The sequence below is a fragment of the Grammomys surdaster genome, unplaced genomic scaffold (assembly GCF_004785775.1).
Source record: "Grammomys surdaster isolate TR1022 unplaced genomic scaffold, NIH_TR_1.0 124988, whole genome shotgun sequence".
NCBI classification, from domain to species: Eukaryota; Metazoa; Chordata; class Mammalia; order Rodentia; family Muridae; genus Grammomys; species Grammomys surdaster.
The window spans coordinates 35637-51983 of NW_021619916.1; the positions used below are offsets into that span (position 1 = coordinate 35637).

Below are 16347 nucleotides of genomic sequence, written 5' to 3' on the forward strand. Positions count from 1 at the left end.
TTTTTGCTTTTTGCTTTTTGCTTTTTGCTTTTTGCTTTTTGCTTTTTTTTTGCTTTTTGCTTTTTGCTTTTTGCTGTTTGCTTTTTGCTTTTTGCTGTTTGCTGTTTGCTGTTTGCTGTTTGCTTTTTGCTTTTTGCTTTTCGAGACAGGGTTTCTCTGTATAGCCCTGGCTGTCCTGTAACTCACTCTGTAGACCAGGCTGGCCTCAAACTCAGAAATCGGCCTGCCTCTGCCTCCCAAGTGCTGGGATTAAAGTTGTGCGCCACCACTGCCACCACTGCCCGGCTGGAATGATCTTTCATTATGCTTAGTCTGTTGTGATATAATAAGTATACAATATTATCTTTGTTGCATTCTTATTTAAATACTTAACCAAGATTCAATTATGAGTTAATCCCATGAATCCAGGAAGTGACTGGATTCCACAGATCTCTGTGAGTTCAAGGACAACCTGGTCTACAAAGCAAATTTCAGGACAGCCAAGGCTACTACACAAAAACTCTGCTGAGAAAAACAAACATACAAATAAATAAACTTTGATCAGACTTTATATATATGAAATACCTGGGAGGCAGAAATAAGCTGATCTCTGAGAGTTCAAGTCCACCCTGATCTACATAGCTGGGAAAATTGATATTAAATAATAATGATTTGTTACATTTTCTTAAGTATGCTAATAGTGTTATAAAGATAAGAGAATATATTTTTGAGAAAATTCATACTAGACCTTAAGTTATAGAAATGTTATGCTGGACAGTGGTGGTACACGCCTTTAATCCCAGCACTTGGGAGGCAGAGGCAGGCGATTTCTGAGTTCAAGGCCAGCTTGGTCTACAGAGAGAGTTCCAGGACAGCCAGGGCTACACAGAGAAACCATGTCTCGAAAAACCAAAATAGAAAAACAAAACAAAATTAAAAAAAGTTATATTTTTAAATGATCTCACAAAACTGAAAAGAACACACTCAAAGTAGCAAATTCTGGGTGTAAGTTATCTAGTATTTTTTTATTTTAAAACTTCTCAGTATGTTAAATTTCTTCAGACTGAAACAATAGAGAGAAATCAATATTTCCACAGTCAGGCAATTAATTTATATATTTCATCTTTCATTAGTTAACATTTTATTTGAATGTCTGTATGCATGCACATGCCACAGTATACACGTGGAAGTCAGAGACAACTTGAAGAAGTTGGTCCTCTCCCTTCACCCCGTGGGCTCCTGAACAGCAAACTCAGGGTTAGCAGATAGTATTCTTGCTGAGCTATCTCACTGGCCCACTAATTTGTTTTTACTTCCCAGAGTGTCATCATTTGAAAAGGATAGTCTCTTCAGGATCTTTGGCATGGAGGTGATAAGTTGTGAAAATATCTATTCTCTGATTTGTTAATGTTTCTACATAAGTGATGATGGATTTTTTTCTTATTTGTCAAATTATTCAGTATGCCAGTACTGTTGTACTTAAAGGAACCTAAAGGTCATTTAATTTTGTAAATAAAAATGCTGACACAAACAGAAGGCTTAAAAAAAAAAAGACCTTAGTTCATGGAACCAGATATTAGTACCATGGAACCAAATTTTCTTAGCCTTAAGCTAATCTAATGTCTTTTCTATTAAAAGGTTAGTATGAGAGCAGAGGGATAGCTTAGAGGTGAAGACTACTTCCTGCTCTTTGAGAGGTCCAGAGTTGAGTTTACTACTGAACTCCCAGGGCCTATATCAGGTACCTCACAACTGCCTGCAGCTCTAGCTTGGGGGTTCTAATGAGCATTTCTGGCCTCTGTCGCATTTCTTGCACACAGGTGACACTTACACAGGCAGACAGATAAAATATTAATATAACATCTCTTTTTTTTTTTAAGATTTATTTATTTATTTTATTATGAGTACACTGTAGCTGTCTTCAGACACACCAGAAGAGGGCATCCAATCTCATTATGGGTGGTTGTGAGCCACCATGTGGTTGCTGGGGTTTGAACTCAGGACCTCTGGAAGAGCAGTCAGTGCTCTTAACCGCTGAGCCATCTCTCCAGCCCCTAACATCTCTATCTTTTTTGTTTTGTTTGTTTGTTTGTTTGTTTGTTTGAGACAGGGTTTCCCTGTGTAGCCCTGGCTGTCCTGGAACTCACTTTGTAGACCAGTCTGGCCTCAAACTCACAGAGATCCACCTGTCTCTGCCTCCTGAGGGCTGGGATTAAAGGCATACAGCATCACTGCCCAGCATAACATTCTTTTTATTGATTATTGGCTAGGCATTACCATTTGATAAAGGATCTTGTCCATTCCTTCAAAATGTATATAAATATTGCATATTAGCTATTATAATACTGTAATCACATAATATATAAGCAGAAAGTCATAGTATCAAATGAAAACAAGATAAGTCTGGAAAGAAGTTTGGAACATTATTATTGCTTAAGGAAGATTTATAATCTAAATACCGAATTTCTAATGACATTCTGTTAAATCTATTAGGAACAAGCATGTTAGTAATTTTTACAAATGTTTTGGAAAAGCTTAATATACTTTTAGTTCTGTCACAACTTAGAGACAAACATATCTCCATCACCATTACTCCATTCAGCTTCATAGTGTTTGATTTGTAGCTTACAGGAAGTAGGAAAACCCTGATGTCAAGAGGTTTAAGAAAGTCTTAAGTTAGCTGGGCAGTGGTGGCGCATGCCTTTAATCCCAGCACTTGGGAGGCAGGGGCAGGCGGATTTCTGAGTTCGAAAGTTCGAGGCCAGCCTGGTCTACAGAGTGAGTTCCAGGACAGCCAGGAGTACACAGAGAAACCCTGTCTTGAAAAAAACCAAAAAACAAAAAAAGAAAGTCTTAAGTTTGTATTGATTGGTTTTTCCTTCCTTCCCTTCCCTTCCCTCCCTCCCTCCCTCCCTCCCTCCCTCCCTCCCTCCCTCCCTTCCTTCCTTCCTTCCTTCCTTCCTTCCTTCCTTCCTTCCCATATTCTCCTTCCCTGTCCCTTAAAGTTCAGTTGCCTGCTACAACTATTACTGGCACTTTAAATTCGATCTTCCTTTATGATCTTCTAAAAGGATAGTTATATGAGTATATATACAAAATTTCATAAACTTCCCTACCATGTTACAATGACTAGAAATAAAACAATACATTTAAATAATTTTGGAATGTATATCAATTTAAAAATTACTGATTAGATAATTAGTATGCTAATTTTTTATTTTTTTATTTTTTATTTTTTGGTTTTTCGAGACAGGGTTTCTCTGTGTAGTCCTGGCTGTCCTGGAACTCACTCTGTAGACCAGGCTGGCCTCGAACTCAGAAATCCGCCTGCCTCTGCCTCCCAAGTGCTGGGGGATTAAAGGTGTGCGCCACCACAGCCGGGCGTATGCTAAATTTTTAAACTGTGATTTCTTTTGTACAGCATGACAGAATGGCATCAAGTGAAAAGGAAAACATTGGACCAACAACAGAACACAAACAAGAACTGTCCAAAAGGTATTGGTTTCTATGTGTCATTGTTGTTCTGGTTGAGTGTAAAAACATTGCACTTGATTGTATATTTATCTTACTTTCACAGTTCCTCTGAGATTGACATTATCATTATCACTATTCTCATGTATAGACAAAGATCTAAGATTAATTTGTTCAACAAATTAAGTTTATCATACAAACTTTTACACAAAAGAAAAGAAGTGAGGCTTCAGTGGTTAAGAGAACTGGCTGTTCTTACAGACGACCTGGGTTTGGTTCCAGCACCCACATGGTGGCTCAACCATCAGTTACTCCAGTTTCAGGGGATCTGACACCTTCTCTGACCTCCGAGAGTTTCAGGCACACATGTGGTGTGCATACATACATACATGCAAAGTACTCATGCACATAAAATAAAAATAAATAATAATTAAAAAGAAAGTGATGATGAAATATTGATGAGTCATGTAAAATGTCGATCAGCTTCTAGCCTCCACATGCATGCTTACATGTGTGCACACAGTAACACACAAACACACATCATACATGACAACATGCCAGGTATGGTACATTTTAGCTGTAATCTTGTCATTAGAGGGATTAAAATGAGCACCAGGCTAGCCTAGGCTACTTAGGCTATGCAGGAAGACACTGTTGAGGTTTGTTTGTGTGTTTGTTTGTTTGTTTTTTAAGTTCAATTATGTGAATATATACTCTAGGATTCTGCTTTTTATTTTTCAATTTTCTTTTTTTAAATTAGGAATCTCAGAGTGCATATTATACATTTTTAAAATTCTTCCCTTAACTCTGGTTCCTTAATCCCCCTCCCAATTTCATGTAGTCTCTCATTATAGTCTTGGCTGTCCTGGAACTTACTATGGAGACCAGGTTGGCTTCAAACTGACAGAGATTCTCCTCCTGCCTCAGCCTTCTCAGTACTGGGAGTACAGGTATGCACACTACACCTGGTGCTTCTCTCTTTTTAAAATCCCGCTGGGTCTGCTAGTATACATGGGTATAGGACCATCTACTGGAGCACTGGCAGCCTTTCAGGGGCTGCATCCCTGGCCAAATCCTCCCTCTTGTAGCAGCTATCCATGGCAACAGCTTCTCAGCTAGGCCTGGGGCTCCATGAGCCCCTCCCCTGCTCATCTTGGATTTTGGCTGACTTGAGCTTGTGAAAGTCCTGTACATGTGGAGATAGTCACTGTGAATTTGTGTGTTCAGCAGCCCTATCCTGTAGTGCTGCAGACCTCCACTGCCTCTGTAGGGCCTTTTCTTTATGGAGCCACCAGGTGGTGCAATATGAACATAAATAGAATATATCCTGAGAAGCCGGGCGGTGGTGGCTCATGCCTTTAATCCCAGCACTTGGGGGCAGAGGCAGGCCGATTTCTGAGCTGAGGCCAGCCTGGTCTACCGAGTGAGTTCCAGGATAGTAGCCAGGGCTACACAGAGAAACCCTGTCTCAAAAAACCAAAAAAAAAAAAAAGAATATATCCTGAGCTAGCTGCATGACGAACTACTTACTGATAGGAAGCACATACTAAATGGTATGTTATTATTGAACATTTGCTAAGCAGAAGACATTTGTGAGATAGCAGTTCACAATATTTCTTTTCCTGTTTTCTTTTTCTTTTTTTTTTTTTTTCCTGTAACAGAGAGAGCCCTTGCTATCCTAGACTTGCTTTGTATACCAGGTTGGCCTTGAACTCAGAGGTTCACCTGCCTCTGCCTCCCAAATGCTGGGATTAAAGGTGTGCACTACTGTGCCTGCCAGTTCACAATATTTCATTTGATTCTCACAGCTTATATATGCAATGAGCCCGTTCATTTTACAATTGAGAATACAAGGCTGGGCGGTGGTGGTGCATGCCTTTAATCCCAGCACTTGGGAGGTAGAGACAGACAGATTTCTGAGTTTGAGGCCAGCCTGGTCTACAGAGTGAGTTCCAGGACAGCCCGGGCTACACAGAGAAACCCTGTCTCAAAAAAACAAAAAACAAAACAAAACAAAAAAACAGAATACAAATCTGGAAAGCTAAATAATTCATTCAGTTTTATTCAGAAAGAATAGCTGAATTTGAAACCATATCTAGATCTGGAGTCCAAACTGTGCTATCTTCCTCTCCCCAGATGTTCCTCAAAGTTTAAAGTCACATACATTTAAAATTTTATACTTTTAAACTATTTTAAAATAAATGTAACAGGCTGAGGATGAAGTTGAGTTGTTAGAGGGATTATCTAGTGTGCATGGGCTTTGGGTCTGATCTCCAGCACCGAATAAACCAGGCCTACAGTGCATACCTGTAATCAGCACCCTGGAGATGAAGGTGGGACTAAAAGGTCAAGGTTATCCTCAGCTACGTAGCTAGTTTGAGGCTAACCTGGGCTTTATGAGTCCCTATTTCAAAAATGCTAAAACTTAAAAAATATATATATATATAAATTCATTGAATTCATGAAAATAAGACATATAAAAAAGAATAAAGGAAGCTGGGCAGTGGTGGTGCACGCCTTTAATCCCAGCACTTGGGAGGCAGAGGCAGGCAGATTTCTGAGTTCAAGGCCAGCCTGGTCTACAGAGTGAGTTCCAGGACAGCCAGAGCTACACAGAGAAACCCTGTCATAAAAAACAAAAACAAGGGGCTGGAGAGATGGCTCAGTGGTTAAGAGCACTGACTGTTCTTGCAGAGGTCCTGAGTTCAATTCCCAACAACTACATGGTGGCTCACAACCAACTATAATGGGATCTGATGCCCTCTTCTGGTGTGTCTAAAGAGAGCAACAATGTATTCACATACATAAAATAAATAAATCTTTATAAAACAAAAACAAAAACAAAAACAAAACAAAACAAAAGAATAAAGGAAATTTAAATCAGGACTAATTCTACTCATTTAGCTTATGTCTCTCCTGTCTTAGAATAAGACACACAATTTGTAGAGCTGAGGTCATCTTGAAGTTTCTTGGCTTTGCATTTAATATTCTATCAATAGTTTCCTATAAGAATGAAAACCTTATTTAATGTTATACCTTAGTGTTAGGATTGACTGTTAGAAACCAAAGCTATAAATTCAGAAAAGGAGTAAACTGGAAATCACCCTGCAGCAGTGAGCTTTCTTAGGAGGGAGAGCCTCACAACCATGATGGGGTGTGGTCAGCTCGAGCTGGGAAAGCATTACAGGACAGAGCATCAATCACACCAGAGGCAGCATGAGGGGGACTTGAGGTAGGAGAGCAATGGAGGAGGTTAGAGCATGGTATCAGAGACAACATAACAGGACCTTAAAGGACAAGATTCCTTTAAACCTGGGAGGAGCTTCACGTAAGTAAGAACTGGTTGTCACTAACATATGACAGAGGAGAATGAACGAGAGACAGAGAAAGAGCCCAGGAAATCCTTTACTTGAAGGTGTGGGGGAGCCATAGCTTGGAGCCAGTTTCAGGGTAGACATGGGAGCTGTTTGTTCTGTGCTCCATCTTATTTGTTACAGTAAAGGAGAGCAGTCTGGGCTTGTGTCACAGTGCAGAGCTTGTCAGTTCTTTACCTCAGAGGACAGATGGTAGGGGAAATGTGGTCTGATTTCTTCTGAGCTGCTATCTTGTCTTAAGTATGCAGGCAGGCCCATGATCTAAGGCAAACCTTATTTATTTAAGTCAGAAGTTACTTCAAAATCTCACTGTTCTTCATGGTTTCCCCAGCCTTGTTTTTTTATTTGTTATGCTGACATATGGAGTACTGGGCTAGTTAGTAGTCTCAATAATTTGAGTATTGAAGAATGTAAGTCCTGTGACCATTTATAGAGTACACTGTGCTTTTACATATGTATATTGCTTATGTCTGTATATAATAAGTTATTTTACATTTCTTACAGTGCTGGGATTAAACCCAGACTCATGCATGCTAGGCAAAAGCCCTACTACTGAGATATATTCCTAGTCCTATTATAAATTATTATTGTGCTTTGGGGGTTATTGAGATGACCCAGACCTCTGTATATTCAGTTGTTTAATTTGTGAAGTAGCTAAGAAAACCAGAAATAGCTATATGGGCCCTAGTCTTTCTTAGTATCACAAAAGAAAGCTCCCAATTAACATTTTTTTTACCAAGTAAGAATAAAACTTGATTAAATAAGTATCAGTTATTATATACATTGTCTGGAATAAGTTCTCATTTGTAATATAAACTTAAAAATCAAATATAAATGTGACTTTCTCAATGCTTCATTTGTGTAGTGCTGAGAATCATTTCGTAAGGACTCCAGTTATAGAAAAGCAGATGTGCTTCCCTCTTCAGAATTACCCCGTGAACAACATGGTAACAGGTAAACTGAAGTAATGACTAGAGTAACCTCAGCTAGGGAAGAAACAAGGGGACTGAGTAGAACAAAGCTTTCCCGAGCAGAGCCTCTTGTACCACGGTGATAGAAGAGGTGCCATTCATCTGCTCAGGCAGTGCCCAGCAGAATCGACCAAGCATGAGCTTCATGGTTTCTGTTCCCACACGGGGGTCTCTGGGTAGGAGGGGGCTTGCTCCTGCTTGTATGAGACAGTTGCAATTTATTCAGGCATCAGTCCTTTTGTTTTGGGTTTGTAGTACTAGAGTTTGAACCTAGGCCTTGTACATGTCTAGGATCAGGCTTTCCTATAGAGCCAGAATCAGCTGGGTCCTTTCTGTGACTGCTCACCAACCACATAACAAGAAGCCTCCTCTTTCCTATGAGACCTCAAAGAAGGGACCCCTACCTTAGAGGCTTGAACTCTGCTCAGAGCCCCCACCATGCTGCTGTGTGTGTCCTGTTGATGGTGTTAATAATTCTTCTAACAAAAGGTTTCTGCTTGGGGTGGTGCAGGAGACATGCTAGATGGATTACAGGAGAGTGCGGTTTTATTAGAATAGTTATTGTCATAGAGAGACAAACAGACAACAGCATGTGAAGGCTCCAGAGCAGTTCAGGGACCAGGTTATCCAGGGAGGGAAGCCAGCCCCTGGAAGAGATGAAAAGGAAAACCCAGTGCCGATTGACTTCATCAACCTAGATCAGACGCCGGGGAGTCGAATAGCAGGCAGATTATTGTAAAATTTGGAAAAGGATCTCCAGGCAACAACAATTCCCATAATTCCAATTCCAGATGCACAATAAGGCTTAAGATGTGATTACATAGCAGCTCTTTATCAAAGTTCATGTGACTATGAGGGTGGGCTCTACAGCTAAAAGGCCTAGACTCTATTGTGGTCTCTGACAGATAGCATAGAGGTCATCAGGCCATAAAGTACATGTGACATCTACCCTAAGGATAGGTAGTGGTCTAGGGAGGCGGGAATCTGGAATAATCATTCTGAAGAATTTGGATGAGGTCTGGCCCTTCAGATAACAAAAGGGTCACCAGGTCATTAGCAACCTCCACTTTTAGTTTTCTGGCTGGAATGCAGGGATTTGATTTTCTCTCCTCCACTGAGGAGACACTCCTGTGTGTCAACATCCCTGGTTCACTTAGTGCTTCTCTGTGAGTACAAGGCCCTGGTGCCCTCTACATGTGTGTACAGGAAGCATTTAGAAACCTCAGATTGTGCATGTGTGCACTACACGTTTAGAAACCTTGGGTATTGTCTGTGCAGTGAGCTTTTCTTCACAGGTCACACATCTCTCCCCATCAGGCAGAGATCATGGGTACACATGGGATATTATAGACGTGCTTCACAAGAGCTAATGAAGTAGGTGCCCGTGACTGAAATAGATCAAAGATACTAGTCTCTATGACTGGACTCATAATTTTAAACTCTAAATAGACTGTTTACAAGCTATATGCATAAATTCTGTTGCTATTGATGGTAATTTTAAATTCAGGCATACTTGTGATCTTCTAAAAATTTTTATGTACAGTGTTTATTGTTAGTATTAGTATAAACCACAAACATTTGTATTATGTGTAAAATACAATCATTTAAGTGGTAATTATTATTATTATTATTATTATTTTTTTTTTTTGGTTTGGTTTTTCAAGACAGGGTTTCTCTGTGTAGCCCTGGCTGTCCTGGAACTCACTCTGTAGAACAGGCTGGCCTCGAACTCTCGAACGCAGAAATCCGCCTGCCTCTGCCGCCCAAGTGCTGGGATTAAAGGTGTGGGCCACCACTGCTGGGCCTTAAGTGGTAATTATTATGGCATTACTGTTTAAGGTATTTAAATCCTTCCTTAAGCTCTCTGCATTTAGGTAGGGTTTCTTTTTTGGCATTCATGTGTCTTTCAGATTATTAATGACATCAGCATTACACACATAACTTTTATTGACTACCAGCAGTACTGACTTTACTATTAATTTTTCACTAAAGAGCATCACCCCAGTTGTACAGTGCTTGGAATTGTCTGCTCTGTGACTGCTGTGCTGTTAGGAAGCTGGAGAGATCTCTCAGTGGTCACAGTCTACCCCAGTTATTGCCAGTCATTGTGGTTTAAGTACTAAATGTTCCAGCTCCAATACAGACACTACACTCTCAGCAATCTCAGTTGCTTTTCTAGTAGCTGTGCCTTTCAAAGGGAGAAGAAAAAGTTAAGTGTGTTGTTTCCCAGAACTTAGGAGGCTGGAGCAGAGGATTGCTGAAAGCTCAAGGCCAGTCTGGGCTGCAAGTGAGTTCCAGTCTAGCTAGGTTAAAGTGTGAAACCTGTCAGAGGGAAGATGGGTGGAAGAGAAGAGAAGAGACAAATATGACCAAAATACAATGATATATTTGCATAAAAAGGTTATGATAAAACTCATTATTTTGTAAACTAAGGAAGAAAAAGAAAATGTGTTAAGGGCTAGAGCTGTAACTCAGCTGGCAGAGTGCCTGCCTAGCATGTAGAAAGCCCTGGGCCTGGCCTCCAGTGCTGGGACATGGTAGTCATATCAGTACTGCAGGCAGAAGCAGGGAGTTAAGGATTTAAGGTTGTTCTTGGAAAGTCTTCTCAATAGCATTATTATTTCTTCTTCTCCTCCTCCTCCTCCTCCTCCTCCTCCTCCTCCTCCTCCTCCTCCTTCTTCTTCATTCTTTTCTTTAAAAAAATCTATAAAATTTTAAACTAATAAATCAAAGACACTGAAAACCAAATATCATGGCAGGATTTCAGATGTATCTATTTTTTCTTATTTTTATAGGTTATGTATCAATTGATACCTTGGAGAAATTCCTTGGAGAATTACATGACTTCATTCCTGGAAGCTCAGGATATTTGGCATATCATGTTCAAAATGAAATTAATATGTCTGCTATAAAAAACAAGTTAAGAAGGAAACTAAGTTAAGCTATACTTATATCCGGCACTTTTTTAATATAAAATAGTGTAATGTGTATGATGTAAATGTGAATGGAGAAAGGATTACTATGTGCCCTGAGAAGACTCAGGGTCATTTTGACCATTGAAATTTGTGACATATTGACAAATTGTGAGTTATTGACATCCAAACACACTTAAAAGAACTCTGTCAAAGGCTCTTTTGATTTTAACTTTAATATTGTATTTTTTTCTAGGTTCAATAATGAAATGTTAGCCTTTATGATGCTGGTCTGGTTATTTTGACTTAAAATAAATTAGGAGGCTATACTTGAACTGTAAATGTTTGTTTCTGAAACAGCAACCTGGGTACCTCACAGTCCCCATGGTAGAGCTTGAGGCTTATGAGGACATGAAGCCCTTGAGAAGGTGTCTTGCCAGAGTGACTAAATGAGGCCCAACCCAAACTGGAATGTGACTTTCCTGATTTTCCAGGCTGGTATTGATACCCTGTTTTCCTATATGGCCATGTTGGAACCTCTGTGTCAATGGATCTGTGTGTCTCATTGTGTTACTCAGCCTGGCCTCTAGCTTCCCAAGTAATGTTCCCACCTCAGAGCGCTCCAGGTAAGCCGAGACTAGCTGCATGCCTCTGGACCTAGTTCTCGTGTCTTACATAAATCTAGAGATGTGGCAATCTCAAGAAGGCGGTTTGGCTGGGTTTGATGGTGCTGACCTGTGATCCCAGGTACTTGGATGACTGAGGCAGGAGTATACAAAGCTCTAGTCAGCCTGGGCAACTTTAAAAGTCCCTGTCTTAGAATAAAAAGTTAGAAGAGGCCAGTTAATAAAGCCTCTAAAGCTGGGCAGTGGTGGTGCATGCCTTTAATCCCAGCACTTGGGAGGCAGAGGCAGGCGGATTTCTGAGTTCGAGGCCAGCCTGGTCTACAGAGTGAGTTCCAGGACACCCAGAGCTACACAGAGAAACCCTGTCTCGAAAAACGAAACAAAACAAAAACAACAACAAGGGGCTGGTGAGATGGTTCAGTGGTTAAGAGCACCGACTGCTCTTCCAGAGGTCATGAGTTTAAATCCCAGCAACCACATGGTGACTCACAACCATCCACAATGAGATCTGATGCCCTCTTATGGGATGTTTGAAGACAGCTACACTGTACATACATGTAATAAATAAATAAAAACCTTTTAAAAAAACAACAAAAAACAAAATAAAACAAAAAAAAAACAAAAACAAAGCCTCTAAAAAAGTGTAGAAGGTCCTGTGTTCAATCCATGAATGCAGAAACCACTTCTTAGAGTTTGGTGGCTTATTACTTTCTGGAGATATAAATGGAGTTCTTTTTGAAGATGTCTTCTTAGACCTACTTGTTCTTCTGGCAGATATAGAGTTATCTAAAGAAAATTTATCTTGTTTTTCCCTTTGGTGTGTGGATTATTTGGATGTATGTGAGACTTAGCTCTACCTTTTCCCTACAACTCAAACTTCATCACATCAAATTCTAATGCAACTCTCAGCCTCAGCATTTGAGAATTATATTTTTGTCTGTTTGGAAGTTTTTCCTTATTTATTTTTGTGTCTGTGGTTAAGTCCTTCTGCGCTTATTAATGAAAAAAAAAGCTATTAATTATCTTTTCCTGAAACATTAAATATTGTCTCTTCCTGAACACTTTATCTTAGTCGCGTTCTATTGATTAGGTTTTACATAGAAACCAAGCCTATCTGTAGACTTAAAATTAATTATTAAGAGTATTACGTAAGTTTACACTAAGTTGTTTACATTGGGATTATTATAAGAGTATTCAGTGTTTCTCCAACATGTACATGAGTTAGCATAGTAAATAAAAAACCTCCAACAAAACAGAAATGTTTCTCAAAGTGATTATAATTTCAGATAGACAATACAAATATAATACATATATCTTTGGAAAACTGCCAGGGTTAGTAAAATCAGCTGATACCATACTTCTTTAAGACTTGGAAATATGAAGAAATAAAATGACAAATGTCTTAGTTTCTTTCTTATTTGTTGTGATAAAATACTCTGATAAAGGCAACTTAAGGAGAAAGGGGTTTCTTCTGGCTCACAGGTCAAGGTAAAGTATCAAACTGATGACATGACTGCTCCATGGTACAGTTAAGGTTTTTACTGAAGATATGAAGGACAGAACATCTGGAAGAGGCCAGAGCAGAGGGAAAGTGGTAGACTGAATGTGGCTTGCAGACTGGGCCTGGTGAGGAGAGAAGGAGGAGCAGGGCAGAGAGAAAGGGAGAAGAGGGGGAGAACGTGAAATGAAGACAGTTCCGGCAGAAGAGAGCATAGCTGATACAGTGGGGTTATAAGGAGAGTGAGAAGCTGGGACAGGGAAGTCTGGGAGTTGAGAAGTTCAGGGGAGGAGGTGAGAAGGCTGGGGTGTCAGAGTGGACTTTGAAATGTGTAACAGGTCCTTGTGATACTGAAGGAACCTGGAGCCCAGCATGCACTTTGATATCCTAATAGCTACCACTGACAGCCATTTGTCTCTTCTGACAGCCGATAAGGGAAATGGCTCCTTTTGGTTAAGGGAAACCTGCTTCACAAGTTGCTGAGGAATACTGGCCTTTGTCTAACTGCCAGAATTGGGGGATCTAACAGGAAACACACAGCAGAGGAGTCAAGGCAGCTATAGCACATTCATGTTCAAGAAGCAGGGTGGGGAGAGACACACAGGCTGCTGTTCAGTTCCCCCATTTCCATTTATAAAATCTATAATCCCAGCCAGGGAGTGGTGTCACCCACAGAGGTCTTTCCCCTTCAGTTACCTGTAATCAACAAAATCTTCCACATACACCCTCAGAGGGCCATCTCCTGGGTGGTTTTAGATCCTGACAAGTTCACAGTTAATGCTCACAGTTCCACCTCTGTCAACTAGACACCCAAACGTCACCTTTAGGCCATAACCTTCCTCTTCTTGTCCACACAGTCTCATGACCGTGTTATAACATCAAGTGCACCGAGTCCAGCTTTAAAGTCCTCATAGTTTTCAACAATTCCACACTTTAAAATTATGGTCACTTAGCTGTGAGCTTGTATAAAAAATAAGTTATATCCTTCCATCAGACAGTGGCATAAAGTAAACAGTCGTGTTCCTAAAGGGACGATTGATCAGCCCAAATGTTTCATTCCTGGAGACCAATGGCTAAAGCCGGGAGATGGAAAAGTTGCAGGGCACCAAGGCCCTGCTCTTCTCCAGTTGTGATTTGCTCTTGTAGTGGGGGTCTGATCAGGCCTGTGTCTGCCTCCCTCCTGAGAAGACCATCTAAACACTCTCCTACAGCAGATCCCCTCCAGGTGACCAGATGGGCATTCAGACCAGAGTTGTCTCCCAGGACACTGACACAGCAGCCAGGTTTATTTTTGCTGGCACCATCATTGGTGTGGCTGGACCAGGGACCAACCTGCATTGAACAGTATTTGACAGCTTTATATTGGCTACACAGGGACCCCATCTCTCAAATGACATCTATTCCATTTTGGGCTTTGCCCTGCCTGAGGCCATGGAGCTCTTCTGTTTGATGGTCACCCTTCTCATCCACTTCTCCTTGGGAGCCTCCCTGGGGTCACCCAGCCATCCCTGCTGCTTCAACTCCATGCCAGGCCTGGTACTGGAAATAACTAGTGCCACTGTGGCAGTCAGCATGGAGGTTCTTCAGAAAATTGAAAAAAGAACCCTGGCCCAGCTGTACCGCTCTTGGGTTTTAGCTGCAGGACTCGAAGTCAATATACCATAGAGGTACTGAGGGACTTGCACTTCATGTCTTTCTCTTGTGTATTTGGTTAACAATTTGTTTTTATTACACTAACAAAATTTGTGTGTGTGTGTGTGTGTGTGTGTGTGTGTTGTATGCAGGTACCCTCACAGTCCAGAGAGGGCATCAGGTCTCTTGGAGTTGGAGTTACAGACAGATGTGAATCCCCTGACATGGCTGCTGGGAGCTGAACTTAGAGCCTCTGAAAGAGCTCCTGAGCCACTGAGCCATCTCTCAAGCCACTCACATTCATGTTTATTGTTGCAATAACAAATGGAACCAGCCTAGATGTCCATCACCTGTCACATAGATAACGAAAATGTGGTTCATGTGTGCAGATTGTTGTACTTTTGTTGTGCTTTTCTAAAAACCCAAGGATATACTTTATAGAGCAGGACCATGCTGAGGCATCCCTTCCCCTTGAGGTACCAGCCATAGGACAGGTTGAGTATAGAATAGAGTTTATTTAGGGCATGAGAAGGGAGTAGAAAGATAGAGAGAGGGAGAGGGAGAGGAAGAGGGAGAGCGAGAGTGAGAGCGAGAGCGAGAGCACCAGGGGAAAGGGATAGGGAGAAAGGGGTTAGGGAGAGTGAAGGAGTCAGAGAGAAGAGGCAGAGAGAGCAATGAGGGGCCAAAAGCCCCTTTTGTAGCAAGCCAGGCCTACCTAGATGTTGCCATGTAACTGTGGGGAGGAGCTTAGAAGAATTGCCAACACATTCAAACATAAAGAAAAGGAAGCCATGGTAGTTTTAGGAAATGGATACAAACAGAGATCATTCAAATGAAATAAGCCAGAATTTCAAATACTGCATGTGTTTGCTCATGTGCAGACTCTGGGTTTGAATTTGTGTGTGTGTGTGTGTGTGTGTGTGTGTGTGTGTGTGTGTGTGTTCATAAAAGTAGAGGACTTTGAGGAGAAGGAGCAATCTTAGAGATGGAGGCACCAAAAGAGAGAGAGGGGGGTGGGTAGATGGATAGATAGATAGATAGATGATTGATGGATGGATGATAGATAGATAGATAGATAGATAGATAGATAGATAGATAGATAGATAGATAGATAGATGATAGGTAGTGGAATACATGTGACATGGAAACAAGAAGAGTGACAAGCTAGGGGGAGGTGGAGACCAGGAAGAAGGGCCAGATGGGGTAAGGGAAAGTAGTTGGGTAGAGAGATGAATAAGATATATATGTATGAAAATTTAATAATGAAACTCATTATGTTAGCCTATTAAATATACAAACAAATAAATATTCACAGTAAAAGAAGAGAAAACACAAAGCAAGAAACTAGGGTCTTGAAGTGTGGCTCAGTGGGGAGTGGAGTGACTGAAAGGAAAATAGTTGAATATAGAATCATAGTGAAGACTTTTCATATATCCCACTCAGTAACTTATAAAAGCAAACTAAACAATTAAACATATAGACTTAAATACACAAGCTAAGGAACTTTACTTACTTGATATAACAATATTAATAATTACAGTAGATAATTACTTTTAAATATACATGGAACATTTATAAGATAAATCTTTTTAAATTTTAAGTTATGCCTGTGTATTTGTCTCGAAGCGGGTATCCTATGACCTACAGCTATAATTACAGGCAATTGTGAACCAGTGTATTTGGGTGCTGGGAACTGAATGTGGGTCCTCTGAAAGCAGTGTTGCATGTCCTTAACCACTGAGCTATCTCTCCAGCCCAACTAATAACATTTACATAAATCAATCGCATATGTATAAGTATGGATGCGTTACAAATGACTCTGGTCTAGAAATTAAGTTCAGTTAGTAGAGAGCTAGTTTAGCATGTAGGAAGTAAGTCCCAGAC

At 40.6% G+C, this 16347-nt stretch overlaps 1 protein-coding gene across 1 annotated transcript in view; it reads left to right on the forward strand.

Annotated features, from left to right (window-relative positions):
- Positions 1 to 10736, forward strand: part of Terb2 (telomere repeat binding bouquet formation protein 2) — a 14665-nt gene extending 3929 nt beyond the window's left edge. Inside the window, exons 5-7 of the mRNA XM_028784976.1 lie at positions 3401 to 3474; positions 7690 to 7778; positions 10591 to 10736. Of these exons, the coding sequence (XP_028640809.1) occupies positions 3401 to 3474; positions 7690 to 7778; positions 10591 to 10736 (309 nt within the window). The remainder of the gene's footprint in view (positions 1 to 3400; positions 3475 to 7689; positions 7779 to 10590) is intronic.
- Positions 10737 to 16347: the final 5611 nt, after the last annotated feature.